General features: G+C 42.2%; 1 protein-coding gene across 4 annotated transcripts in view; it reads right to left on the bottom strand.

Annotated features, from left to right (window-relative positions):
- LAMA3 (laminin subunit alpha 3) overlaps positions 1-27,858 on the bottom strand; it is a 212,716-nt gene that overhangs the window by 103,191 nt on the left and 81,667 nt on the right. For 3 of the 4 annotated variants that reach the window (XM_053242489.1, XM_053242491.1, XM_053242492.1), the window contains 12 exons: positions 27,154-27,253; positions 25,414-25,466; positions 22,917-23,022; positions 22,485-22,584; positions 21,397-21,553; positions 19,300-19,438; positions 16,855-16,994; positions 9,254-9,354; positions 9,005-9,158; positions 8,543-8,703; positions 7,690-7,798; positions 1,776-1,873 (listed from right to left, as the gene is read on the bottom strand). In XM_053242489.1, the coding sequence (XP_053098464.1) occupies positions 1,776-1,873; positions 7,690-7,798; positions 8,543-8,703; positions 9,005-9,158; positions 9,254-9,354; positions 16,855-16,994; positions 19,300-19,438; positions 21,397-21,553; positions 22,485-22,584; positions 22,917-23,022; positions 25,414-25,466; positions 27,154-27,253 (1,418 nt within the window). Of the gene's footprint in view, positions 1-1,775; positions 1,874-7,689; positions 7,799-8,542; positions 8,704-9,004; positions 9,159-9,253; positions 9,355-16,854; positions 16,995-18,953; positions 19,087-19,299; positions 19,439-21,396; positions 21,554-22,484; positions 22,585-22,916; positions 23,023-25,413; positions 25,467-27,153; positions 27,254-27,858 lie in introns of all 4 variants that reach the window. The other variant, XM_053242490.1, reaches the window with a different exon arrangement.

The following is a 27,858-nucleotide window of genomic DNA, read 5'->3' as shown; positions in this document are numbered from 1 at the left end:
CTGTTACAAACCTATTGACCAAACCCTAACAAAATGTATAAGAAAATATTTCAGGCACATGTAGAACAATCACCATATTTCACTTAACGGCTAGGGATTTTTTTTAAATTAGGTGGTATGTAAAAATTAAAATAAATAAAAGCAAAATGTGACAGTCCCACTCACAATGCTAGCCCATGACATTTTTCTGCCTACAGAAGTGCACCAAATAGCACCCCCTCCCTTCCCTCCCCTTTTAACTTTTTTCTATTGCAATCAGATGTCACATTCCTCCCTTCTTTCAAATGTCTTCCCCTTCCTTCCTTCCCTTTCTTTTAGGAAGGGAAGAGGAAAAGCAGCATGCAGTAGAGAGCATTAACTGTCAATTTGCTAAGCGGGGTCTGCCCTGGTTTGGATTTCAATGTGTGGCTACATGTGAGCACTGTCTGCTAGGGATGTGCATGAACTGGTTCGGAGGCCCTTTTACAGGCCTCGGAACCGGTTCGAACGTCTGGCAGTTCAGCTGGTTCGAAGGTGAAGGGGATATCTTTAAGGACAGGGGAGTTTGCTCTTTTCCCTCCTGCTGCATTTCCCCTGCTGGCGTTCCCTTTTAAAATGGTCCAGCGGGGTGGCAGCATACCTCCTTGCCGCCCTGGTGCCTCCTTGGACCGGAAGTGACCCGCGCATGTGTGCATGTCTTGTCTGCGATGTGCACATGCACGTACATGTGCACACGCATCGGTCACTTATGCTCTGAGGAGGCACCGGGTGGCAAGGAGCTACACTGCTGCCCCACTGGACCATTTTAAAAGGGAGTGCCAGCAGGGGAAATGTGTGGGAGGGGTAAGAGCACCCCCCATCCTTAAAGATATCCCCCCCACTTTGAACTTGCAGGTGCCGGTTCCATGCACACCACTACGGTCTGCTTTAAGATATTCTCCTTTGGAGATGAAGCTGTAGCTCAGAGGCAGAACATCTGCTTGCATGCAGAAGGTCACAAGTTCACTCCCTGGCAACTCCAGGTAGGCCTGGGAAAGACTCCTGCCTGAAACCTTGGAGAGCTGCGGCCAGTCAGCATAGACAATACTGAGCTAGATGGACCAACGGTCTGACTCAGTATAAGGCAGTTTCCTATGTTCCTATGCTATTTCACCTTCCTTCCCCTGGGTGTTTTTCACACAGGGCTTTGAGCTCGCATCTCCTCCGGAATGGAGGTATGTGGTCACATATCAGCCAGACTTACCCCAAGGTCTCTGAAAGCTATCAGGGAGCACTTCACACACGATTCAGGTTTTTTATTGGGCATTAGAGTGTAGCCCTATTTATATCCAGGATTTAAAAATCCACTTTTTGTGTCGGTTTGGGGGGGGGCAACTTCGAACTCGCAGTAAAGCCTCACAGTAAAGCCTGCTGTCTGAAAACCCTCCTGCAAGCCATCCATGATGGGATTGATAGGTTGGCTGCTGTGTTGCCCCTGAGAACTGGCCCACAATTTGTCACCTCAAGTAGCCCTGACTGCTCAGGTGAAACATCTGTACAAACTGGAGGGAAGTTAAAAGAATTCCATTAAGACTCCTCAAAGGAGGTTCACACCTCTCTAGGCAAAAACTTCCACATCACTACCGAGAAAAATGACTTTCTTCAGAGCTTCCCTTCCTTTCAGAGTATGTGAACAGCAGCCCTATCATACTGTGGGCACTGCAGATATTTCTGAGGCAGAGAACAAACCTTTACTATGGTGTCTTGGAAGCTTAAAGCATTCTTTTAAGAATAATACAGAGGAAAAGGTACCCTACCTTGAATCAGCTGAATTGCCATAAGTGGCAATACAGTGGACCTTAGGTTCCACATACTCCAGAGCAAAGTCTTCTGCCGGAACAATACAGATTTTGTGCTAGGAAACAAAGTCAACACATGCATGTTTCATTTGTTGTTTTAACCGCAACATGATAAAAAGGCAAGCACCATGTATGAAAACACTGCATAATTTTGCTCATAAAAGCCTAAAAGAAAGGAAGAGATCTATTTAGCAACGAAACAATGAACTTTGTGGAGGCTTGTCAATAGGAGCTTATAGGCTGCAAGACCTTGCCAAGAAACAGGAAGGCAGGCTGCTAAAGAACTTTTTCAATAGCCACAGTGCCTTTTGCAGTCTCCTGCCCTCATCAGAAGGATTTGTGGGAAGTCAGCCAAGGGTACAATGTGGTTGGGCAGAGAGCTGCTACGATACCATTACATGGGATTAAAAGCTTGCACAGCTGATAGTGACTCAATGTCTTGTCTTGGACAGCCCATTTATCTTCCTGAACAGGACAGAAGCACTGAGAAGAAACATAGCAGGACTGGCTGTAGGAACTTTACTAGGTTTTTATTGCACAAGAGCAGAAAGATTCTGACACCATTTGTTCAAGATTCCTGGTAGCTCTACAAGTAACATATAGAGTGGAATAAAGACTCTACCCCAGAATTTGATTTTCTGAAAATCTCTCTCTTTTTGGTTTCAAAAAGCAAGCTTCTAGCCCTCATGGATTCAAATAAAATGTTTCTGCTGGAATGGTGCAATCCTGTATTTAGCACATGTTTCAGTCCTACTGAGGATCTATATAGACAGTGATGTATTCCAACATGAACACAAATTGTGATAAGAGATTTTATGGGGCATCCAGATGACATTAAAGGACATTGTGCAGTTTCTCTGTGTGACCTTCTGACCATTGGCTGAAAATCCATGAAAACTCCATTTCTTTTAAATGCTACTTAATTTTTTCATGAATTCTTCACATATTCTCAGTAAATGGCTAGCAGATGGCATTAAATTGCATGATTTTTACAGAAAATTACTTTTTGCAATTTGTGTTCATGGTCAGGAAATGGTGCTCATGTTGGAATAAATTGCTAAGATTTTATTTATTTATAGCAAATTTATTGACCACCTGACTTCCTTAGACTCAAGGCCTTACCCAGGCTTTTACATAATCGATTTTTACTGCTGCTTTTGTGTGTTTTTATCTGTTGTCTTGTTTTTATGCTTGTTTTTTTGCTTGATGTTTTTACTGCTTTTTATTGTATGTTTTAATTTTTGTAAACTGCCTTGGGGTTTCTTTTAATGGAAAGGCGGTATAGAAATGTAAAAATAAATAAATAAATAAAAGGAGGTTTACATAAATTAACACAACAGTGAAGACAAGAGAAGGAAATGGGGGGGGGCGGTCCACACACATACTAAAAACTAAAAGCCTGGCAAAATAAATAAGTCTTCAGAAGCTTCTAAAAGGACAGAAGAGAGGGTGCATTACGACTCTCAGGAGTCCAGGTGTCCCATAAGGAGGGGGCTGCCACAGAGAAGGCCCTCTTACGAGCCCGGGCCCCACGTACCTCCCCTGGGCCCGGAACTCTGAGAAGGCCCAACTGAGACGACCTCACAGGGTGGATCAAAGTTGGATGAGAGAGGTGGTCCTGAAGGTACACAGGTACCAAACCCTGAAAGGTTTTATAGGTAATAACCAGCACTTTGAATTTGACCCAAAGCAAACTGGCAGCCAATGTAGAAACCTCAACAAAGGTGAAACATTATCATATTTTTTGCTGGTCATAATCAGCCAGGCTGCGGCATTTTGAGCCAGCTGAAGCTTCTGAGTTATCTTTAAAGGCAACCCCAGGTAGAGCGCATTGCAATAGTCCAACTGAGAGGTGACAAGGACATGAGTTATGGTTGCCAAGGTCTGCCGGTCGAGCTAAGGCTGCAATTGGCACACCAGACGAAACCAGGCAAAGGCTCTCCTCACCACAGCTTCCACCTCCTTTTCCTGCAGGAGCTGTGAATCCAGGATAACCCCCAAATCGCAAGCCTGCTCTTTCAAGCGGAGTGTGAACCCATCAAGGGAAACACTTGAAACTGGAACCTGGCCAGATCGAGAACTGAACAAGAGCAACTCTGTCTTGGAGGGAATAAGCCTGAGCTTGTTTTGGCCCATCTAAACCCTTACAGCCTCAAGACACTGGGCCAACACATTCACAGCATCCCGGGATCGGCCTGAGGTGGCAATGTACAATTGAGTATCATCAGCATACTGGTGATACGTCACCCCAAACCAACGGATGACCTCACTCAGCACCTTCATATAGATCTTTAAAAGCATGGGAGTGAGGACTGAGCCCTGTAGCACACCACAAGATAGAGCCCATCGGCTAGAACACTCACCTCCAATGCAAACTGTCTGAAACTGTCCACTAAGGAACCAGCTCAAAACTGTGCCCCCGATTCCCAACCCCCACAGACAATTCAGAAGAATACCATGGCTGATGGTATCAAAAGCCACTAAGAGATCTAATAGAACCAAGAGAGGAACGCCCCCCTCATCGAGGCTCCGATAGAGGTAATCCACCAGAGCGACCAATGCTGTTTCCATGTTGTGCCATGGCCTAAACTCTGACTGAAAAGGGTCAAGAAAATCCACTAGAATCTAGGATTCTCTGTAGTTGAGCAGGAATGACTTTCTCCAAAACCTTCCCTAAAAAGGGAAGGCTGGAGATAGATCTAAAATTATCTGATATCTCTGGGTCCAGGGAAGAAGACTTCAGGAGAGGGCAGACCACTGCTTCTTTCAAAGCTAGAGGAACCTCTCCCTGCCTGAGTGATGAACTCACTAGCTCCTAGACCCAGGACCTCACACACATCCTCGGCTGAACAAATCAACCAGGAGTGGCAAGCATCAAGCGAACAAGACGCCGTACTCATACCACAGAGAACCCTATCCACATCATCAGCCTCCACAAGCTCAAACGAATCCCAAATGACATCTCAAGACATTACCTCCATCACCTCAATGGAAATAGATCAATCAGAGTCCAACTCAGAGCGGACTGTGAAACAAGCAGGATAAGTGTAATTAACTGCAAAGAGTTCAGCCAAAGGTTCAGAAACCAAAAGTGGTCTAGGACTTGTTATGGTGAAAACTGGAGCTTCTTCACCCTCTTTCTATCCTTTCCCATTGCTCATCTCTGTCCTGGTTTCCATCTACCAATATCCACTGCTTTCTCATTGTGACATTTCCCTTGATTACTAGTCCCTCAGTTCCTGCTGAATATTCTATATACTTATATAGATATCAACTGAAATAAATTATACAAATTATGCAAATTTATTCTGTGCAGAACCTGGATTTCTTTGGTACAAAATTTGAATTTTTCTATTTATAATGATGAAGGTCTCTCCCCCCCTCCCACCACCTTTAAATAGAAGCATGTTCCATCTTTGTGTTTAAACTGAAAATCAGAATTCCTGCAGCTCAGGAAAGTACTAAAGAAAAATGGGTAAACAATAGAGATGTGCATGAATCGTTTTTTGCCATTTGATACAACCTCACATTGAATTACAAAAACTTGAATCAACTTGTCAAACCGGCTGGCCAGTCCAATAAATAGAATTAAAAATTCACCAAAAATTCCCAATTCGCCCATAGGAGAAAAAGGGGAACTTGAATCATCCCATTTCCCCCCATAGGTAACAGCTCCCCTATGGACACCAATGTAGGTTGAGTGGTTCCAGCAGTGAGCCAGGGGGAAGGAGCTGCTGCACTTGTGCCCTGGAGCACCCTGGGATGCAGATGGGGGGGAAGTCTCACTCCTCCGCACCACCGCTTGTGTGGGCACGTGGTGCAGTGGTGGGAGGACGGTGGCTGCTTGTCTGTCAGGAAAGGCAGGTGAGCTTCTGACTTCCCCACAGCCCACCTGCCCTCCCCAGTGAGATTGTGGACCTGTGTTTAACAAGCCGGATTTTGACTTCTGCTGTATGGGAACAATCTGGGAGTCATATTCCAGACCTGTTTTATCAGTGTTTTCCCTGTGTACTGTAGAGGATTCTGTTTTATATATGGAGGGCACAAAGAGACAAGAGAGGAAATCTTTATGAGATAATGTTATGAAAGGAAAACCACCAAAAGGTGGCAGCAACTAGCTTCCTAGGGAAGTCAGCTGAGAGAATGAGAGAATGAAATCAAGAAGGAAGCCTACACAAAATATTTTAGATATTTTAAACTCCTGGTGACTGAGCAAGGAAGCACCTTTAAAAGTGGTGGCTCTTTTGTATTTGGCAAGAGAAGATAACTCCACCACTCAGCTGGCCACCGCACACACATGAGATGGGAAAGAGGGAGCATCACAGGGAGTTCTACCCCGGGCTGCTCTATCAGGGAGGCAGCTGCTGCTGCTGCTGCTGCCACCACCACCTCTCTCTCTCTCTCACACACACACACACACATACACACACACACACACACACACACTGCAGAAGAGAAGGGGAGCTGCACGGGGGTGCCACATGGTGGTGGGGGGTGCCACCGGCTGCCCATCGCCACGAGTGTGGCAGCCCCAGGAAGTACTGGCGGCAGCCTCGGCAGCAGCTCCACATGCGTTCCTGGAACTCATGCACACAATTACATCTCCAACCCTCTGCAGGAGGTTCCTTCAAAGAGTCATCACCTTTGATACTGATTGCACCTGGCAGACCCCACAAGGAGCGGTGCCCTGCCTGGCAGCCTGCAAGGAGGTTTCCCCACTTACGGCACTCATCTGGTCTCTGTGTCTGCACAGCAATCATTTGCATGGTCAGCATGGTGTTGCTGGCCACACAAATGGCCACCACGCATGAGCAGAGACCAGATGAATGCCATAGGTGGGGCAGCCATCTGGAGGGACACTGCTTGTGGGGACTGCCAGGTTCAATCAGTAGGTAATCAAAGGTAATGACACTTTAAAAGGTACCTCCCACTACCCCATGTTGCCCATTCTGACTCTGCCCTCACCAGCCACCTCTGGCCCAGCATAGGATTCCTTTCAGTAGGGTGTCTCCCTTGTGTTTCTTTTCAGATTGTGAGCCCTTTTAGAACAGGGAGTCATCATCTCACTCCTTTTAGTATGTAAACCACACTGAGATTCTTTTTATACTGAAAAGTGACCAATCACAGCAACAGTAACAACGACGACACATGAAGCCCCAAAGCACACAATAGTTGGCACTGTGGTAGCTGATATGAAACCTGCAATAGCAGACACACAAGTACAGCTTCTACAAGAAAATTTGAATAGGAAGTGGCACGTCTGCAACCGACTGCAAGTCCCAGTATCTCAACTGGCAGTTGTGATAATGGGAATTGTGGGAGGGCGATCAGCAGTCTATTCGGCAGCAATCACGTCAATTGTTCTTGGGGATATAATGAATGGAAACTAGTAGTGCAGGACATCTGTACCTTCCTGAAGTGCTCTCCATCCACAAAGACACCAGGAGAACACAAGCAATGGGACAGAGTGAAGGACAGCTGCAAAACAGTAGCAATACCACAGCAGTGGCTACTGCAGCTCCAACAAGCCTCTGAGAAGAGGATTTCAATCTGAGCTCCACTAATTTGGGCAACTGCCTCTGTCCCCCATCCTGAACCAAATCAGGGAAATCAGATGGAACAGTGCAAACAAATACCAACAGGTTCCTAAGACTGGCTTAGGTCTCTTGATGGGATAAGGCAGGGGAATACAAGGATGATAAGGGTGGGGCTGATTTCTTTGTACATACCAACATGATGACTTTACAGTTCTGAAGTTTTCTTTTAATTGTGCCAATTTCCATCTATCTATCTAAAACACAGACATATTACAGACAAAGGTGATGGGCTTCTTTTATTCTCACTTGGAAAAATATTACAAACAGAAACTTACCAGAAGAATATTTATTGATGATGCCCTAAGATGTAAATTTGCATCAGCCAAAAGGTCATAAATGGCAACACGATTCATATTGTCAACTATGACACTGCGACACAGGAAGCTGCAGCAGATATAGGAAAAGGTATGAAATTCAAATAATGGGGAAAAGATGGCGGGTGCGGGAGGAAACTACAACAGATAACTACAACTGATCATAAAGAAAAGCTATTCCACTCCCAACCAATAAGGAGAACGACTGTCGCTCAGTAGAACATCATTTTGTGTGCAGAAGGTTCCAGACTGAATTCTTAGCATCTCCAGGCAGGACTGGGAAATACCCGTCTGAAATTCCAGAGGGGCAATGCCATGCAGTATAAACAATATCTAGATGGACCAATGGTCCGACTCTATTTAAGGCAACTATCAGGTAGCAGGGCTCGTGGGAGGGAGATGAGAAAAAGAAAGAGAACCATACACATGAGTAGCTGGTGTCAAAGAATCAGAGAGAGGGAAATGCATGTTTTAGTTAAAGCAAAACAGGAGAACCAAGAAGAAAGGCAGAGATCCTGAAGAGCAGACACCTTATTAACAACACAGCAGCAATTCAGAAAAGCAATGAAGCATCCATTGTCTTATGCCAGGGGTTCCCTAGCATAATCCCCTGGACTACAATTCTTATCATCCCCAGCCACAATAGGCAAAGGTTGATGTGTCATTTCTTATGTTTTTAATTTCCTTGCAGCTCTTTAATTTTTGTTGTTTTAATTAAGTTTATTGTATTGCAAGTTTATAGTATTTTGATATTCATGCCTTGAGGGCCTTTTTTCAAAAGGCAACATACATAGACAGTTTCAGATTATCTCACCTATATTTGCAGCTGTATATATGAATTCTTTCCTCCATCATTTGCTCAGGACTGTTAATCTTCACATTAGCGACATACATTTGATCCTGTTCATTAGCATACTCAACGACTATCATATAGCGGCCAACTTGGGGAACATTGAGTCTTATTTGCAGTTCCACCTAAGGAAATTTTTAAATTATATTTGCATATTGTTAAAATAAGTATTGCGTGGATTCATTAGTTTTCTATCAAGACACTTTTCATAACCACTTGTGCTTTAATAAAATGCAAAAGGGGGGGGGGCAGCGTATGGCCTGAGCACTGAATCAGTCCTACCACTGAATCTTTCCTTCAGAAAAATATTTCTCTTCCCTCCTTTCCCCACAGAATGACTACCACATACTGATATTGTGGGGATGACAATAAAAGGAGTTGAAACTAATACTGTGAGAAATTGACATATAAATGGATATGTCTTACCTCTTGGCCACTGATATGTGACATCATTGGATGCTTGGCTGTTGGCTGTTGAAAAGCTACTTTCCTGTACTCTCCTCGTTGTAAGAAAAATGTGATTCCTGAACTAAGTACACAAGAAAATCTGTCCAGCGGCAAATGTTGATACTGTAAACAACTTTAAAAGCAGAAGGAAAAGTCAAGGGTGTGATTGTGCTTGACTGCAGCATATATATATGTAATTTTTTCATTAATGTCAACAAATAAACTAACTTCTCTCTTGTGGTATGTCCTGAGTATGTGCAAGGCTCTGTAACTGGTAACTGCAAGAGGGGTGCTTCATAGTAGTCACTAGGTAAGAGTACCAGGTAATCCTAACAGGACAAAACAAGGTTTGCATAAGCATATTTATTGCACACATATGGAGTGATCAAATGAGAACTATAGCAAAATTATATAGTGCATATTTACAAAGGGAGTTAGCCCAGACTCTGAGGACCTGATTCAGATACTAAATGTTCACTATAAAATAAAATAAACTTTTAACACTAACACAACACATTATTTTGAGGTCTGATTTACGGATCTCATTTGCTAGAGATCTCAGCTGCAGTGGCATCTTCTCTTGGGTCACTGGACTAGAAGATGAGACTTGTTAGTTGTTAATGCACCCAGAAGAGTTCACATATTATATGCCAATCTGAAGCTCTCTGTAGCTTGTTGAGCTACAACTTTCATTATCCCCAGGCACAATAAATTGCAGCTGGGGATGACTGGCGTTGTAGCCTAGCCACAGCTGGAGAGCCTCAGGCTGCCCTCACCTGTTATATGGAATACATTCTCCCAGTCAACCATAAATGAATTAGTACTTTTTTGTGGGAAGTTTGAGGAACACACAATACTGTAGTTCAACTCAAACGGTTCAGCCCTGCTGGTATGGAAGACCAGAGGAGGAAGATAGGCAATTGGTCCTTCACAGAATTCAGAGAGATGGATCGTGAGAAGAGTTAACTAACAGGGATTGGGTATTTATTATTCCCCAAAGGCTGTGCTTGCATATTGGCTAACAATGAATGGTATAGTAAACACAGCACATAAATACATTACAAATAAAAACAAGCATTAAGATTCAAGCCCTGTGAGCCCTTTTAAAAATTATTTCAATGTGGTGACACAATCATCAAAATATCATCAATACCACATAAATCCACCTCACACCCTTCATACAGATGAAGGAAAGGAAAGCAGGGGAAACTGAACAAAACAAAATACCACTACCATCAAAGCCTGGACCAACCACAAGACACAGGTAGCACTGTTTGATATTTAAGTCAGAGAACCATTCAACAAAAGCTTTCCAAATGTTGTTGCATTTGCTTAGATTGTCAGTTTCTTTAAACTTATTTTCTCTAGCAGTCAGAGACATCATCTCGTACATCTAGTCTTCTATACAGTGGTCCCTCGACTTACGAAGTTAATCCGTTCCGAACGCACGTTCGTAGGTCGAAATTTTCGTAAGTCGAAAAGCGCACCCACAGAGGTCTGGAAACATTCGTAAGTCGAGGAAACCGCATCTAAAAATTCGTAAGTCGAGGAAGCCGCATCTAAACCGGCAACGACTTCCGGTCATTTTTGTCGTTCGTAAGTCGAAAACTTCGGATGTTGAGTAGTTCGTAAGTCGAGGGACCACTGCATCTGGAGCTGCAGTGGCTTTCCACGACTGAATAATATGCTTTTTAGCTATTAATAAAGCTCCAATAATTTATTGTTTCTGGCTCTCTGAGAGATCAAAATGGGGGTGGGGTGGGGGGACAAACCAAGAACAAAGCATCTGGTAATCTTAAATTTCACTGAAGTATAAAGATAATTCTCACAAATACTTTGCTCTAAAAAGGGCAAGTTACTTTACGGTGCCATAGCAGATGGATCAGATTTGCCCCTGGGTCACCACATCACCAACATGAGTCAGAAGTTATCCCCAGTGATGAGATCTTATTGGAAACCAATATGCCCTTAGAAGTACTTTTTGTGGTTCTGAAGATCCCAAACACTGCCACAGGTTGTGTTGGAGCTGCATATACTGCCATGCAGCTGATGAAGGTAAACCAAATTCAGCATGTAAAACAGAGAAAGGTTTAAAAGTTATGATCTGGGCCAAACAATTGGGATAATGAACAAAATCCTCTTTCGGCCCAGGACCGCCTCATTATCCAATTGCCTGCCATCTTTATTTTCAGATTATCCCACAAGACCAGACAGCTATGTAAATGGGTCTGATTTATAGCCTTTCAGTACTCTGTCCGATGCAGACCTAGTAGCAATGATAGACAGTTGGAGAAAATCTAAAAGCTAAAACTTTTTGTAAAAAAAATTCTAGGCCTTTTCGCTTTCGCCCATAAAAACCTATTAAATAATTGATGCCTCTTGATTTAAAAAAAACATTTTAGGAATAATAAAGGGTAGGCCGCAAAGTAAATAGATTATACATGAGATTATTATGGATTTAATCATGTTGATCTTTCCTCATATACTCTAATTGAATTTGGTCCAACTCCATCTTCATAGAGTTTCAAATGTTTGGGGGTATAAAGATACCAAGGAATTTAATAGTCTTTCCCCCACTGAATTCTAAATTCAGTTAAAGAGGAATAAACAATCGGCAAACCTATGCATATGGCTTCTGACTTGAAGCAACTGACTTTATACCCAGAAACATTTCCGATATTTCTGTTAAATCCATTAGGTGGCATATAGAGTAATTTGGATCAGTTTTGAATAGTAGGGGATCATCAGCATAAAGAATAATTTTGAATTCATTGTGACCAATAGGAATGCCCCTGATTAGTTCAAAATTCTGTATTGCAATTGCCAATGATTTAAGGGTCAAATTAAATAAGAGAGGAGATAAAGGGCAACTCTGGCTTGCCTCACAAAACAAATTGAAAGGTGAGAACCCATTTCTATTAACTCTGGCACCAGCGGAGCTATACAGAGTCTGTACCTGGTTGACAAAATACTCTGGAAAGCCAAAACTTTATAGCACAGCTATTTAAAACTGCCACCAGACGCTTATCAAAGGCCTTCTCTGCATCCAATGTTAGAAGCTATCACAGAGAAGGCCCCCACTCTGAAGCCACCAGCGTATTCATAATAACTTGGATATTATCAGGAGGCTGGGACTCTGCCAACCAGGGACAAAACCTTTTTTTGCAGGGTGTAACAACAAGACATCATGCAAACGGGACACAGATTTGTCCAAAACGGAGGGGGTGATTTTGTATCAACATTTATGATGGAGATGGACCTATAGCTAATACAAAGCTGAGGATTGTTATCTGTTGTTAAGATTATAGTAACAGCAGCCTCATTCATAGAAGCAGGAAAACCTCAATGACCTGGCAAACCTATCAATTGTATTAAACAACACCCGGATTAATGCTTCTTCAAGTGCTTTATCATTTTTTGTTGTAACACCATCAGACCCAGGTGCTTTGTCTGATTTTATATCCTTAAGTGCTTGGCAGAGTTCATCTAGAGCAGGGGTTCCCAACCTGTGGTCCTTCAGATGTTGCTGAACTACAAATCCCATCATCCCCAACTACAATAAATTTTAGCTGGGGATGAGGGGAGTTGTAGTTCACCAACATCTGGAGTACCACAGCCTGAAAACCCTGATCTAGATTAAGTGGTAAACCAAGACCTTCTGTTTGACTTGGGAAGAGTGCAGGAGATTAATCTGTGATTAATCTACACAGATTTATCAGTTATATCCCTCTCATATTATTTGGAATTGAAGCCTCAAAATAATGCATTGATTTTTATCAGGTCATTTCATATCAGCATAGTGTAGTGGTTAGCGTGTTGGACTAGGACTGGGAAGACCCATCTGAATCCCCATTCAACCATAAAACTCACTGGGTGATTCTGGGCCAGTCATGTATCTCTCAGTATAACTTACCTCACAGGGTTGTTGTGAGGATAAAAATAACCATGTATACTGCTCTGAGTTACTCGGAGGAAGAGCGAGATATAAATGTTTTAATTTTAATGTACATGTCAGAAGCTTACCAGCTTTCTTCACTTTCCAAATACTCTTGTTTAACACAAATAAGGATTAAATCTACCTGTTTTGAATACAAGAGATTAACTTTACATTCAAAGTTAAGTAGCTTAGTGTACTTATCAGGGAATGGAGATTACCAATAATCAGTTATTGCCATTGATAGAACTTGTTCTAGTTTTAATAACTGACTGATATGGACTTTTTTGTGTGTGAGCTGCATAAGAAATTATTACTCCCCTCATTTTAGCGAGCCTCATAGCACTAGTGAAGAGAATTCACCCACAAATTATTAAAAGTCACTAACATTTATTTATTTTAAAAAACATTTCTTTATTTAACATATTTTTATACCGCCAAAAACTTGGCAGTTCACAATTAAAATCATTAAATACATTAAATCAATTAACAATTAAAATTATTTAAACAATCATTAAAAACATTTAAAACCCAATATTAAAAACATTAAAATTATAAATCTAATTAAAAGCCTGGGTGAATAAATTTGTCTTCAGTGCCTTTTTAAGAGTTGCCAGAGATGCGGAGGCTCTTATTTCAACAGGGAATGAATTCCAAACAGGGGCAGCAAAGGAGAAGGCCTGTTCCTGAGTAGCTGCCAGACAAACTTCTCCAGATGAAGGTGGCAAATGCAGACGAACCTCTCCAGATGATCTTAACAAGTGTTGGGGCTCATGGCAAAGATGATGTTCTCTTAAATACCCAGGGCCTAAGCTGTTCAGGGCTTTATAGGTAATAACCAGCACCTTGTATTTTGCCCAGAAGTGTAGTTCTTTCAACACAGGAGTAATATGGTCTCTCCTAGATGACCCAGAGACAAACCTAGCTGCTGCATTCTGGACCAACTGCAGTTTCTGGACTATGTACAAACTCAGCCCCACATAGAGTGCATTGCAGTAATCTAGTCTAGAGGTTACCAGGATATTTACCACCATTTTGAGGTCATTCATCTCAAGAAATGGATGCAGCTGGAGTATCAGCCAAAGCTGATAAAAAGCACCTCTGGCCACCGCCTCAACCTGGGACACCAGGGAGAGCTTTGGATCCAGAAGCACCCCCAGACTGCATACCTGTTCCTTCTCAGGGAGTGTGATCCCATCCAGAACCGGCAGTTCAAAATCGTCTCCTGAGTTCTGACCCCACACAATAAGTACCTCCGTCTTATTTGGATTCAGCCTCAGTTTGTTATCCCTCATCCAGCCCATTATTGCCTCCAGGTAGGCATTTATGGAGGTTATCCCTTCTCCTGATGATGTTGCCATGGAGAAATAGATTTGGCATCAGCATACTGAAAGCACCCTGCACCAAATCTCCTGATGATCTCTCCCAGCGGTTTCATGAAGATGTTAAAAAACACTGGAGACAATATGGACAATATGGAAACACAGGAGCTGGAAAATGCCTTATAGTGTCATCCTGTGCATGCTTTCTCAGAAATATGCTTCATGATGTGCCCAGCGAGGCTTACTCCCATTTAAGCATGCCTAGCATTGCAGCCTGAAAGCAACAACAATTTAGGGAGAGGAGAGAACTTGGCATTTGTTTGGGGCTGGCATGCACTCTGGGAGCCCCACTCATTGAGCAGGGGCAGGACCTATTTCCTGGCCACTATCTTTGGTTAGAACTATGGGTCCATTGAAAGGGGAATAACTAATAATATTTTTAATTTTAATGTAATGTGCTGAAAATTTGATCTCGGCCCCTGCACAGCAAGTTATGGATGGTTCTGGCCCACCAGGGCACTTGAGTTGTGCAGCCCGGGAGTAGAGTATTATAATAAGCAATTAAGGGATGATCGCGCAGGTGGCATGGTTTAACACAGAAAAAGAGAAACCAGGGTGGGGGAGGGGGAACAAAAAACAAACCCCAACAGAAATCCTATTACAATAACTACCCCCATCCCTTTGTTAGCCCTCCCAACTTGCCAAAGCAGGATTCTAGACAAGCCAGGCATGTGAATGCCTTGCAGATCCCTATCCCCAAATGCAGCCCCCCCCCCAGCTTTAAGCAGAGCCCTTAAAATTCTAACCATTATTTGACTGAACCTAAATTATGATTTCAAGATTTCATAAGTCACAGACACAGGAAGTTAATAAACTTATTCCAGTGTAGCAGCTGTCATGTTCATGAGGCAAGTGAAAGTCATAACATTTTAGTTATACAATGTAAGTGAAGCTTGGAGGCAAAATTTAGGGAAACTATAGATCAGGCATAAGTCATAGTTTCTCAGCAGTGAAAAAGGAAAAAAAAATGATATGCGATATTAAATGCTAGAATTCAAACAATATATTTTCCTGCCAAAGAATCTCAAACGCAGAGGTGGCTGTTGAGGGCCGTGGCAAATGGTTAAAGCAGGGTTTCTCAACGTGTGGGTCCCCAGATGTTATTGAACTTCAACTCCCATAATCCCCAGCCCCAGTGGCCTTTGGTTGGGAATTATGGGAGCTGAAGTTCAATTACATCTGGGGACCCATACGTTGAGAATCCTTGCTTTAAAGACATTACTGTTGATCAGTGTTCCCTCTAACAGGGATTACCAGATGTTGTTGACTACAACTCCCAGAATCCCCAGCTATAATGGCTTTTGCTTGGGGATTCTGGGAGTTGTAGTCAACAACATCTGGGAATCCCTGTTAGAGGGAACACTGCCATTGATATCAGTGACACCTGAAAGCTGCTGGGAGCAGAGGCGCCCCACTCGGCACCCCGCACAGCGGCTGCTCCACCTACCAAGTTTTGGACAATATAGAAAAACTTTTAATTAATTAATTAATTAATTAATTAATTAAATTAATTAATACTGTACTCATCTGCACATGTGCAGCAGCCATTTGCATGGTCAGCATAGTGTTTGTTGTGTGTTTGTGCTCAGCGCAATTAATACTGAGCAAAGTACCATTAATTCCATCCACTCTAGACCAGTGCCTTCTCTCATGAGGCCTAGTATGTCCACCACCACCTCAGGGTCTGAAATCGCATCAGCCATTTTCTGCATGGAGTCAGGCAGGCACTTATGTGATTTGATTAGCTGCGTATTGTTGGATTTCTTGGGTGCCCCCAAGGATGCAGCGTAAATTAATATCTTCTCTAAGATTTTAATGGTCAAGATTTTTTATCTCGAACAATTTTTGAGATAAAACAAAGTTTTGCAGGTATAAGGAAGGCTTGAAGGGCAGAGCTCACACACGCATCACCCTCTTTCCTGGAGGTCTCTCAGGAAATCAGCGTAAGCCCATTTATGCACACATAAGCACAGGTAGTGCTGGAGGGGAGAATTTTGCCCCTTCTGTGTCATCAAGATGTTTTTCGGAGTGCCACCTCTGCACACAAACATATCCCAGCAGCATCAGCTGCTGTTTCAAGCTTGTAAACAATTCAAATATCAGTTTAGGATGTAACATGGGATGCTGCTGTTCAACAAATGTCCAGAAATAAGTGGCTGACAGATGAAAGACTCATGGAGGGCGGTCCATCCATCTAACCAGAGATTAGATGGACAGCACAAGCTATTGAACCACATGAACTCCCATTCATTATAGTGCTTAGTATAACTTCCTCTACTGCAGGCCTGCTCAACTTTGGCCTCCCAGCAATTTTTGGACTACAACTCCCATAATCCCCAGCCACAGTGGCCAATACCCAGGGATTATGGGAGTTGTAGACTAACATCTGCAGGAGGGCTGATGTTGAGCAGTCCTGCTCTACAGGTATTTCCACTTTCTTTCAAAGCGGTGTGCTCCTGAACAGAATCAGCTCTCAAAAATATAAACATTACGATGGTCGGGGAATTTCTTACCAGAAGGACTCCCTCTGCCATTAACTTAAAAATCCAGGTTCCAGGGGCAAGTGAAAATGGATCTGCAAAGCTCTTTCCTGGGACAGTTACAAAAGCTGGCTCTCTACTGGGTGGGAACACAATTTCTTTGCTCTGGTTACCTGCCAGAAAACAAGCAAATTAATAAAATCATTCCTTGATTATTCGCAAGCCAACAATAGCATGTGTTTCATTAATACTGGATGGACAGCAAGTCAAGGGGTTAAGGCAACAGAGTGAGTAAAAGGTCTGAATCTTGTCTACCTGCATGGATACTGTTCCCTGGAGCATACCCAGGAACAGAATATACATGCACCAATCAGAAAGGGAGGAAATGGAGGAGAAAAACTGAACAGAATAGTTCCTTGACTATTACCAGGTGTTCAGGCAATTCAGAATCTAGCGCTACAATGCCAAGCTCACCTAGGGGGCTTCTAGAGGGCTATTTCACTCCAGGTCTGTGCTTCAGCCACTCTGAATCCATATAAAGTGAACTGCTGTACTAGTGCCATATGGAGGTGGCTGTTTACAGGGGTAATATGGGTCTCAGCCTTCCGTAAAGAAGCCCCACTCTACACAGAACATTGTGCTGCAAACTGCCACCTCTGTGCAGCACCAGCATGATGGCACACTTTATTTAGATTCAGAGCAGCTAGGACTATTCCACACATTTCCAAGTACCAAACTCAGGTTTGCTGGTGTGTACACATTCCAGGATACGTGTACACTGTGTGTACACTGCCATCACTTCTGGCTTTCTGATGAGTGTGCCTTCAAATAGAGTGCCATAAGTGTCTTCAAACATCAGTGTGTGAAGAGGCCCAAAATCTGTAGTAAGATATTTTTTCCAACTACTGCAATATGGGCTTTGATGTTTCCTACTGAAATCTAGCTTTCAGAGCTGGATCCAAATGTTATGTTTCAGTCTTTTTGTCACATTAAGAGAGTTGAGTCTGGAGACAAGTAGGCTTTATATAAGCATTATTTAAATCAAAAGCAACTATACCAAAACTAGCCCCCATGAGAGCATCTCAGGAAGCATCTCTCAGTACTGAAGGTCTACACAGGGCAAGCAAGTGATTAATAAGAGAAATATGTATTAAGAATGAAGGCCATCAGGGTCATGCACATGTAAGCACCCTTTGTGACAATCAAGTATTCCAGAAAACTACAGCAACTGAAATGGTCTAATTAGCAAACTTGGGGCTTGTTTTCACAATCAAGCTTGGATTTGTTTAGCCAAAGTTCTTGAAGCAAATTAAAGGTGAGGAAAAGCAGTAGATCATGAATTTTCAGGGCCTCTTTACCTTCCTTTATTCTGACCTCTTTTAAATCAGGAGTAAACAATTTGCATCAAGCACCAGTTTGGATATCTCTGCCATCATATATTCCAAATTTAATTCCACAACCATGACATTTAGAAATTTAATTACTTTTAAAAATCCACATACCAGCCCAATTGCTTACGGGCACTGCAGAGGCTGAATGTATGATGCACGGTTGGGGACAGGAACGGGGGACAAAAACTTGCTTCAGAGCAACTGAGCCTGAGCAAAGGGAGCTGGCAACTTATGCAGTCGCTCCCCCACTCCCATTGGCCGGCCACCATCACGTGCCGGGGGAAACAAAATGGCACCCCCCGTGCTAGTCAGTGGGTCCTGGCGCACAACTCTGCTCCCTGCTCTACTGCGAAGTTTGGCAGCATTTACAATATTACAATATTGCTTTTCTGAGTTCTCATATACAGTATTTAGCCATCTAAGAAACATTATTAAAATAAACCTGAAGCACATCTTATTTCTTTGCATGTGCATATATACACACATGTGCATATGTATGTAAAAAGTATACCCCCGAATTCTCCCAATTTCAGGCCTGATGAAAATGAGTGTTGGGAATATTAGGATGCTCATGAATGGCTGCAAACTGTGCAAAAGAGCCCAAATATTGCTGGAACAACTTCGGTAGCGGTGATCATGTAAAACAACCTCCTAAATTACTTTTATAGTTGAACTTAGTGCGACGCATGAAGATCCATGATAATCATCTGCTCAATTCTTCTGCCAGCATGTTTTACCTACCTTTTTGCAGCCGAGATTGATAAGCGATTATGTGGCCAGGTACTACTGCAGTTCCAGGATTAATATACCTCAAGATAACATGAAATAAATAGATGTTTGATTTCTCCACATTCAGAGTTATCCTCACTTCGTTCTGTAAAATGGAAGTTAATAAACAAGAAAAAAAAAACAGCCATAAAGTGCCAAAAGGATAACCGTTAGAAGCCATGCAAGCAAAATACTCAACTCCTACAGAAAAAATACAGTCATACAGGCACACAAACAGACATATGCAGAGAAAAAAAAGCACTTTCTGGGTAAGGAAGAGGAAGAAAGGCAAACCTAGCAAGAAATGGAATTCACTTACAAGTGTTATTAGGACAAAAATGCTTTTCCTCAGCAATTGAGATCCTCCCTTTAGAGCTTTTTGAAACCAAGCTGACATAGTGCAGTACTAGGTGGAAGAGCTTAGGAGAAGCCACAGTGACAGGTACTACCACCTCTGGCTGGGGAAAAAGAAGCAAAGAAGAGGACAGGAAAGCATATTATTTAACACTACCACCCAAAGACAGAAAACATCCAGCAGTCATTTAGTAAATGTAAACATATGACAGATTCTAATAAAACACAGGACAAAACACTTCTCACATACTGAATGATTCTTATAATACAGTCCTAAGTAGTTGGTATTCCACAGACTGTAGTGTGGTATTCATTTCTAAGTAAGTTTGCATAGAACTGCGATCTCGGAAGGAACAAGTTTGCAGTTTGGGAGTATTTCTGGACCCAAACCTCTCTTATGTTTCTCAGACAGAAACTTTGGCCAGGGTGTTTTCCAGACTAGCTGCTGGAACAGCAGCAAAATGCCTCCGTTCAGGCAGGTCACATTTGGGACATCAATAGCAGGGGGAGCAGTCTCGCAGCAATGAACAACCCAAAAAACCCGCAACTTTTTCATGCCAGATGTACGACGCCCTTGCCCTACATTGCAGCTATTAAATTCTCAACATGGCATTAGAAATGTGAACGGCACCCTGCTGTCCCATAGGGACTGCGGTGTCATGACACAGGAAGTGTGGAAGCACACTTCTGAGATATGTCCTGACCCTGTTGTAGGGTCTAGTCTGGAAAGCACCCAGGAGTGCCTTTTATCAGCTTCAGGTGATTCACTGACTGTGCCTGTTCCTGGATGATTTGGCAGCCAGGTTGGTCTCAGGAACAACTCAAAGAGACCTAATTACTCTGGTTTTAAAACCGTTGCACTGGTTGCCAAGAAGTTTCCAGGCAAAATGCAAAGTGCTGGTGATTACCAACAAAGCCCTAAATAAATTAGGTCCATGGTCTAAGGTCCAGGCTCATTTAAGAGAATGCCTTCTGTACAGACAACAATGTTTATTAAGATCATCATGAGAGAGCCACCTACAGCTGCTGCCCATATGGCTGGTGGTCACTTGGAGTCAGGCCTTCTCAAAAGCTGTTCCTGAGCTTTGGATTGCAGGCCCTGCTGAGATGCAAGGTTGGACTTTGTTATTTTTAGGAGAGCCCTAAAATGTATATTTTTATCCAGGTATTTGATTGTATTTAATTTAATCATTTTAATTTTAATGTGCTTTAATTATTTAAAAATGTGTTTAAATTATTTAAAATTTTTGTAATTGTGGTTTTGATGTTGTATACCACCTTGAATCTAAGGTTGAAGCTTAAAGGAAATATGAAATAAACAGGATGTGGCAAGGCATGTCTCATTTTAGTGTTGCCTCTGTTAAAAACAGCATGCCTGCCAATCAGTTTTCAAATATCTTAAATCTGATACTTTAGAAGACAACTTTCCATGTTATTAATATTAGGGTTGCCAGATCATAACCTGGAGAACCTGACTTAATGATGCAGTGGGAACTTTTGCTGCCATCTGCACTCTACCTTTTACTTTCCTGGTCCTTGTGCTCACCTGGTTCCCTCATCTGCTCTAGAGAAATAACTAGGTGAAGAAGGTGAGTAGAAGTGGGAAAGGAATAGGCAACTATTTTGCTGCACCTTTTCTGCTTAAGCTTGCCTTGACACTACACAATTCTGTTTATCTGTTATTTGATCTTCTGCTCTCTTCTGTGATGTCATTGCTAATTGTGGCTTTGAATGAATTACTGTTTTAACTGATATTTTGAATTTCCAATCTTTGAAATTCAAATCATAAAGAATAACCAGAGGGGCTCTTATCTGTGCTGCTTCAGTGTATGGCCTTAAGAGTACCTGTGCTGGAGCAGATGGGTGCGTGTATGTTTTTTTCCCCCCAAGAGGCTATTCCGTTTGGGAAGAATAAAAAGCGCAGAGGGGAAGAGGGCAATGAAGAAATCGCATCGCATACATTTGAAATGTCTTTACTGTAAAATTCCTACATGATTACAAAATGCTACCCCCTCCTCCTAAACTATTCCATAAAGTAATATCTAGTCAGTTAAACACATACTTGTATAGAGGACATCTGTGCATAACCTCGCCAGCTAAAGCCAGGAAATTCTTGAGGAGCGTAACCAAACCGGACGGCTCTTCCATTAGGAGTAGTACCATCTTCAATTTCATACTTCATGTGATGTAGATCAGGAAAATAGTAGTTCCCTTCAGGTCTTTCATAAACAGAAAATAAATTGTTTTGTCTTTTAAAAGTGTTTTCAGTTTTTACATCTTAAAGAAACATATACCCCTGCTAACTTGGGAGAGAGGCATATTTTTAACGTGGTGATTCTCTTTATTTAGCAGGGGAGCCACCCCCAGCACAGTATCTCCAGTGACTGTTGCTGGTGTCTATCTTATGTTTCGTTTTAGATTGTGAGCCCTTTGCGGACAGGGAGCCACCTTATTTGTTGTTTCTCTGTGTAAACCGCCCTGAGCCATTTTTGGAAGGGCGGTATAGAAATCGCATGAATGAATGAATTAATGAATGAAGAACAGTTCTGCTGGATAAAACCAAAGGTCTATTTGGTCCAGTGTTTCTAAGAGAAGTCTCTGGAAAGCCCACATACAGGACATGGCCAGGGCATGAAGACAGCAACCTTCCTTGTCTGTCCCCAGCACTTGTTGGTACCCAGAGGTATAAGGATTATGTATAAGATACTTTCCACGCATACACTGTAATGTGGAGGGGAAAGTGAGACCACCTCCATTGGCCCTACCCCTACTCTCAATTTTTTCTGCAGGACACTGAAGAAGGAAGCCCACTTGTGTAGGCTCCCCTTTCCAACCTTCTGCTGAATGTGGAGACATCGGAGTGGGGCCAGAAAAAGTGAAGATATCAGGAACAGTGGACACAATCCCACTCCCCTCTCCATGCAGACATATGAGGGGGATGCTGTGTACACCCCTATTCTTTCTCTGTACGTGATTCAATTTAGCCCCATCTTTGGTACCCACTGTTATGAAAATAATTTGTTATGCAATCAGCATAATCGTATAATAATAGTGAGCAAGTCTGATTTAACACTCGGATGGCCCATAATGCATTGAGGAACCAGCAATAAAACCTGTGCTTGACAAACTTCATTTTCCAGTCTTACTTACTCATTGCAGGACTTTCCCACTATGTGCCTTCTGCACTGGCAAGCACCTGACAAATAATTGCACACAGGACTTACTGAACCTCCCACATCACACTGGCATCCTACAAAGGAAAAAAAACCCCAAGTTGTACTCCGATGATATAACATATGTTACCATAAGAGAGAGAGAGGTAGCAGAAACAGGCAGAGGGGAGCAAGCTCCATCTCTAAATGTCTTTGCAGTCACGCTGTACAGATAACATGTACAAGCCTCTCCAATGTGCTGTTGGAAAGAGCACTGTTTTAAATTTAAATATATGACCCAAATTTATACATTTGTCAGAAGCACTCAAACGTATTCATGTACAAATATTTCACGTAGCAGTGATCTGAATATCATATTTCAATCTGTTATCCTAGGAGTAAGTTTTGCTATGAATAAACCAAACTGTACCTTGACATCCAAAATAATTCCTGTCTTTCAGACCATAATAACCATCTTCACAAGTATCACAGGCATCTCCACAAACATTGGGTTTGCAGTAACATTCACCATCCACCTGGGGAAAAAGACCTGAGAAGCTTTCACCTTTTTCCTTGATGTATTTATTTCAAATAACAGCACTTTGTTATTTGTTATCTAAAATAATGTCTTTGTTACCTAAAATTTTTAAACATGCACACAATCCACAGCATATTAAGATATTAGCATATAGAGATGTTTGCCAGTGAATGGTGACCATCTTCCACAAGACACGGTAATTTATATGACATTAATAAGTGGGTGCTTTTGCCCACAAACACTTTACCTCTATTTACAGTTACTTGATGGAGGTCAACTCTACCTGCTTGGCTGAATGAATCAAAAGGAAATCCATGTATTTGCCTTGAGTTCTTGATGGCTTTGTAGAATGATCTATCATTTATACTGAATCATATTCAGAATAATAACTTGATAAATTATCAATATGAATTGGGAGGATCTTGAGAATGATTTTGAGATTCTATAAAGTAAATCATCTGGAAACTTTACAAAATACTAGAGAGTTTAATAACTCAACAGAAATTATTGACTGTGCAGCCACTCAGGTGAAAACAGGTGAAAAGATTACAAGAAGTATTACTATATAATATGTTAACTTAATATGCTCCATTTGCTAAAGCCACTTAAGTAGTGTAAGGTAAAGGTAAAGTGTGCTGACGGGTTGGTGTTGACTCCTGGCCACCACAGAGCCCTGTGGTTGTCTTTGGTAGAATACAGGAGGGGGTTACCATTGCCGCCTCTGACGCAGTATGAGATGAAGCCTTTCAGCATCTTCCTATATCGCTGCTGCCCGATAGAGGTGTTTTCCCATAGTCTAGGAAACATACCAGTGAGGATTCGAACCAGCAACCTCTGGCTTGCTAGTCAAGTCATTTCCCTGCTGTGCCATTATATGGCTTCTGAGTAGGTATACCTCTCCATAAATAAGGAGTGAGCTCATTCACATGGGTAGTCCTACCCGGGCTTGCACAGCCCTACCCAGGTAGGGCTGCTCATGTAGAGCGCCAGGATTGATCCAGATCCTGGCGCTTTTCACTGGGGTAGCTTGGGGTTTGTTTGTTTTTACCAGGGCTTATAATGAGGTAGAATGGCATGGGTGTGACCTTCTACCACAGTCCCCAGTCATATGAACAATCAAGCTGTCTGCAGCCCATGTGTTCATAGAGCCAGGCAGCTAGAACACCCAGCAGCGGGGAAATCCCCCAATGTACCATGCTCCTTGTGTGATGCATTGTGGGATGCCTGGAGGCTGGGCTTCATTTCCTCAATGGTTGCGATGACCATTGCAAATAGCTAAGGAATACAGGGAAGTTCACCTTTTAAAAGTGTTTGTTCATTAATTTCCTGTAAAAATAACTGGGAAAGGATGCTTAATACTCTGAGGAAACCAGTTTTCTCAACAATACCTCAGTGGGTTACCTCAGAGTATTAAGCATCCTTTCCCAGTTATTTTTACAGGAAATTAATGAACAAACACTTTTAAAAGGTGAACTTCCCTGTATTCCTTAGCTATTTGCAAAGGTTATTATATCAGCTCTTAGAGGAACTCCAAACACATTTTAAATGACATATTTGAAACTCAGATGTGTGATCATATCCAAGCTGTAATAGCCTATCACAAAGTAACAAGTACATTAAGATCTTCCCCTGGGAGATTAAGACCTTCGCCTGAGGAAAAAGACTATAAAAGTCTAAACCAAGGGGTTGAGGGTTGTCATTAAAGCCGTCAATATATTCCATCATTACTTCAATTATTACACTGGGACATTACATCAGGTTTCTAGCTCAGGGCTTGACCACCCAGTTATATTCCTGTGTTGCTGGAATTTGATCAAAGACTACTGGGACTGGTGAGATCCCTACTAAACTCTTTTAATTGTATTAAACTCTTTAGGTTAGCTCTTAACTTTTATCCTGGGATTGTGTGCATAATTTTCTAAGCAGTTTGCTGTGGGCTCCCTAAAACTTGAAGTCAGACCTGCACACTGAGTTGCCTTATACTGAATCAGACCGTTGGTCCATCTAGCTCAGTAGTGTTCACGCTGAATGGCAACAACTCTCCACAGTTTCAGAGAGAGTTTCCCTAGTCCTTCCTGGAGGTGCCAGGAATTGAACCTAATACTACCTGCATGCAAAGCAGGCACTGAACAGTGGCCTATGCCTAAAGCAATCCCATTAAAGTCAGTGAGATTTTATTCTGAGCAAAAAATAATTCAACTGGCCTGCTAGCTTCCCCACCCCACACACACCTGCCACAGAGAAACTGAAGGTATTTGGCAGTGTAGAACCAGTGTGATATGGCCTCTCTGAGCCATTAGCTGCCTGCTGGCTGGCTATGCTTTATTCAGTCTGAAATTTAAACAAATATTTAGGTAAAGAAAATGTACATAGAGTAACTTTCATTTACCTGCTTACACTCTCTGACTCCACTCAGCGTTCCAGCTGCATAACACTGGCACTCTGCAAAGGAAAACAAATTCATTTGAAGCTCCTCTTTCGAGATCCTTTTTATCACAGGCACTAGGTATAAGCTAGCCCTTGGCATGCCTAAAGGGACTCTCTAGATTCTGGTATGGTTATTGTTATACAACAATACCAGAAGACAGAGGAACTTGTATGAATAGGCTTCATTACCTGACCATGGAACAGTTTCTTGTAAAAACACAGTTTCTTTACACAGTTTTCCTGTTTAAAGATTTAGCCTTCAAAGTGTTGCAGCCAAATCATTTGCATTTCACCTCTGGTTCTGCAGAATGGCAACCACTTACCTCTGTGCAAAGCAGTCTGTACACAGCACGAGGGAGTGTGCTCAAAAGGATGTGGAGGCTCCAGGAAGCTACACTGACATCTTGGAAGCCACATGGGAAGATATGCAAGGAATGCTGGGAAATGTGATCTTTCCAAGCACTTTCTTCATAGACCTCTCTAGGGAAAGCACTGGGAGGACTGTATTTCCCAACATTCCTTGTGTAGCAGATGTCACTGGAGCTTCCTACAGCTCCACATTCCTTTAAGCACTGTCCCTGGTGCTGTGGATGGCCAGCTCTGTGAGGAAGTAAGTGGCAGGGAGTGGCTATTACCCCATAGGGCCAGGGATGAGGGTGCCAATTATTTGAATTTGATAATTCAAGGCCAAATCTTTGCAAAAGCTTAATTTCTCCCAGGCATGTTTGAGAGTGGGAGGGAGGAGGCACCTGAGCCTGAGACTCGGGACTGAAGGATGAGATTGACTGAAGCTCCTTTCTCATCCTTGAGACGCACGAGTTTCTGCCATACTGAACGCCTCTTTTCTTCAACAAATTCTCCAAGGACTATAAAACCCTTTTTTCAGGAACTCTCTATGCTGACCTTAGTGGATTGTGCTGCCATGCTAGTTCAATACTAATTCTTACTTCTTTGGCTTAACTGACAGAGACATATTACTGCAATTGTGAAGTAAGCATTCTTTGGAGGGAAAGACTCTTTCCTGTCTTGACCTACCAAATGCACTTTGTGCATCACAGCACATTTTGTAAACACTTTCAGTCATTTTTGTTCTAATTTCAGTGTTCTAATCCTCTGCAAAACTCGAGACTGCCCATAAACAAGGGGCAATAAATGTCAAACAAAAGACTTCTTGGACTACTACTAAATATATATCTCCAAGCAAAAGGCCTCAGGGAGCTTTCAAATGTATCACCATAAATATTGCATAACTCCACAAAAGTTATGACTGAGAGACACTAGAGGGCAGAATTTGTCTATGCATCAATGGTATTACTAAGATAAAAAGTTTAAAAACAGCTACAAAAATAATGGGTTATTTGATATCCTCTGTCAACCTGGGAGAAATGTACTTTCACCAAAATATAGTACAAACCCTTTTGCAACAGACATATTCAAAATAAAGAGCTAAGATGGCACGTTGTGGGGTGGCACAATCTTCACAGTTTTTCCAGACCAGATCTTCAGGTCTGAACTGGTTCTGCATAAGAATCTATAGAGGTGCTGCATAGAATATGTGCAGGTGCTATCACTTCCCAAGGCCAAAGGTTGCTGGACAAAAAGCAGTGCTTGATTGGGAAGACTGACTTGTGACAAAAATTGCTGGGCAAAGTGCAGGTTTTACTTTCATTACATTACAGGAGATATATCTGTAGAGCCTTACCTACACATCCATCAGGGTTTTCTCCTGCCAGTTTCCAGTAAAGTGGTTTGCAGATGCTACAGTTTGGACCTTCTACATTCTGAAGACATTGGCAAAAGCCCTAATAGACAAAGGCAATAATACATTCATTTATTTAATCATATTTTTATGCCACCTGATATGTACATCTCTAGGTGGTGTACAAAATTTAAAATATTTAAAAGTCACAGATTAAAATACATGACACAATAAAAATAATAGAATAAAATAGTTATTAAAGTAAGTTTTTAAAATTAATTCTAATTAAAAGCCTGCAAAAACAGGAGAGTCTTGAGGGTCTTCCTGAAAACAAACAGAGAAGGAGCTGCTCTTATTTCAGCACGGAGCATATTCCAAAGCCCTGAGGCAGCCACAGAGAAAGCCTGGTCCTGATTTGCCACCCAACGAGCCAGTGGTAACCATAACCGGACCTCTTCAGAAGATTGTAACAGATGGCAGCATTTGTTATTTATTTATTTATTTATTTAACATTTTAATACCGCTCCAAACGTATGTCTCCGGGCAGTTTATGATAAAGGAGGTGCTCTCTTAAATAGCCTGGACCCAAGCTGTTAAGGGCTTTATAGGTAATAACCAGAACCTGGTATTTCACCCAGAAACATTGGCAGCCAGTGCAGTTCCTCCAAAATCTGTGTTATGTGGTCCCTTTGTGTTGTCCCAGAGACC

Source organism: Hemicordylus capensis, chromosome 4, assembly GCF_027244095.1.
Source record: "Hemicordylus capensis ecotype Gifberg chromosome 4, rHemCap1.1.pri, whole genome shotgun sequence".
In the NCBI taxonomy this organism is placed as follows: Eukaryota; Metazoa; Chordata; class Lepidosauria; order Squamata; family Cordylidae; genus Hemicordylus; species Hemicordylus capensis.
This window is presented reverse-complemented; position numbering and strand designations above follow the sequence as displayed.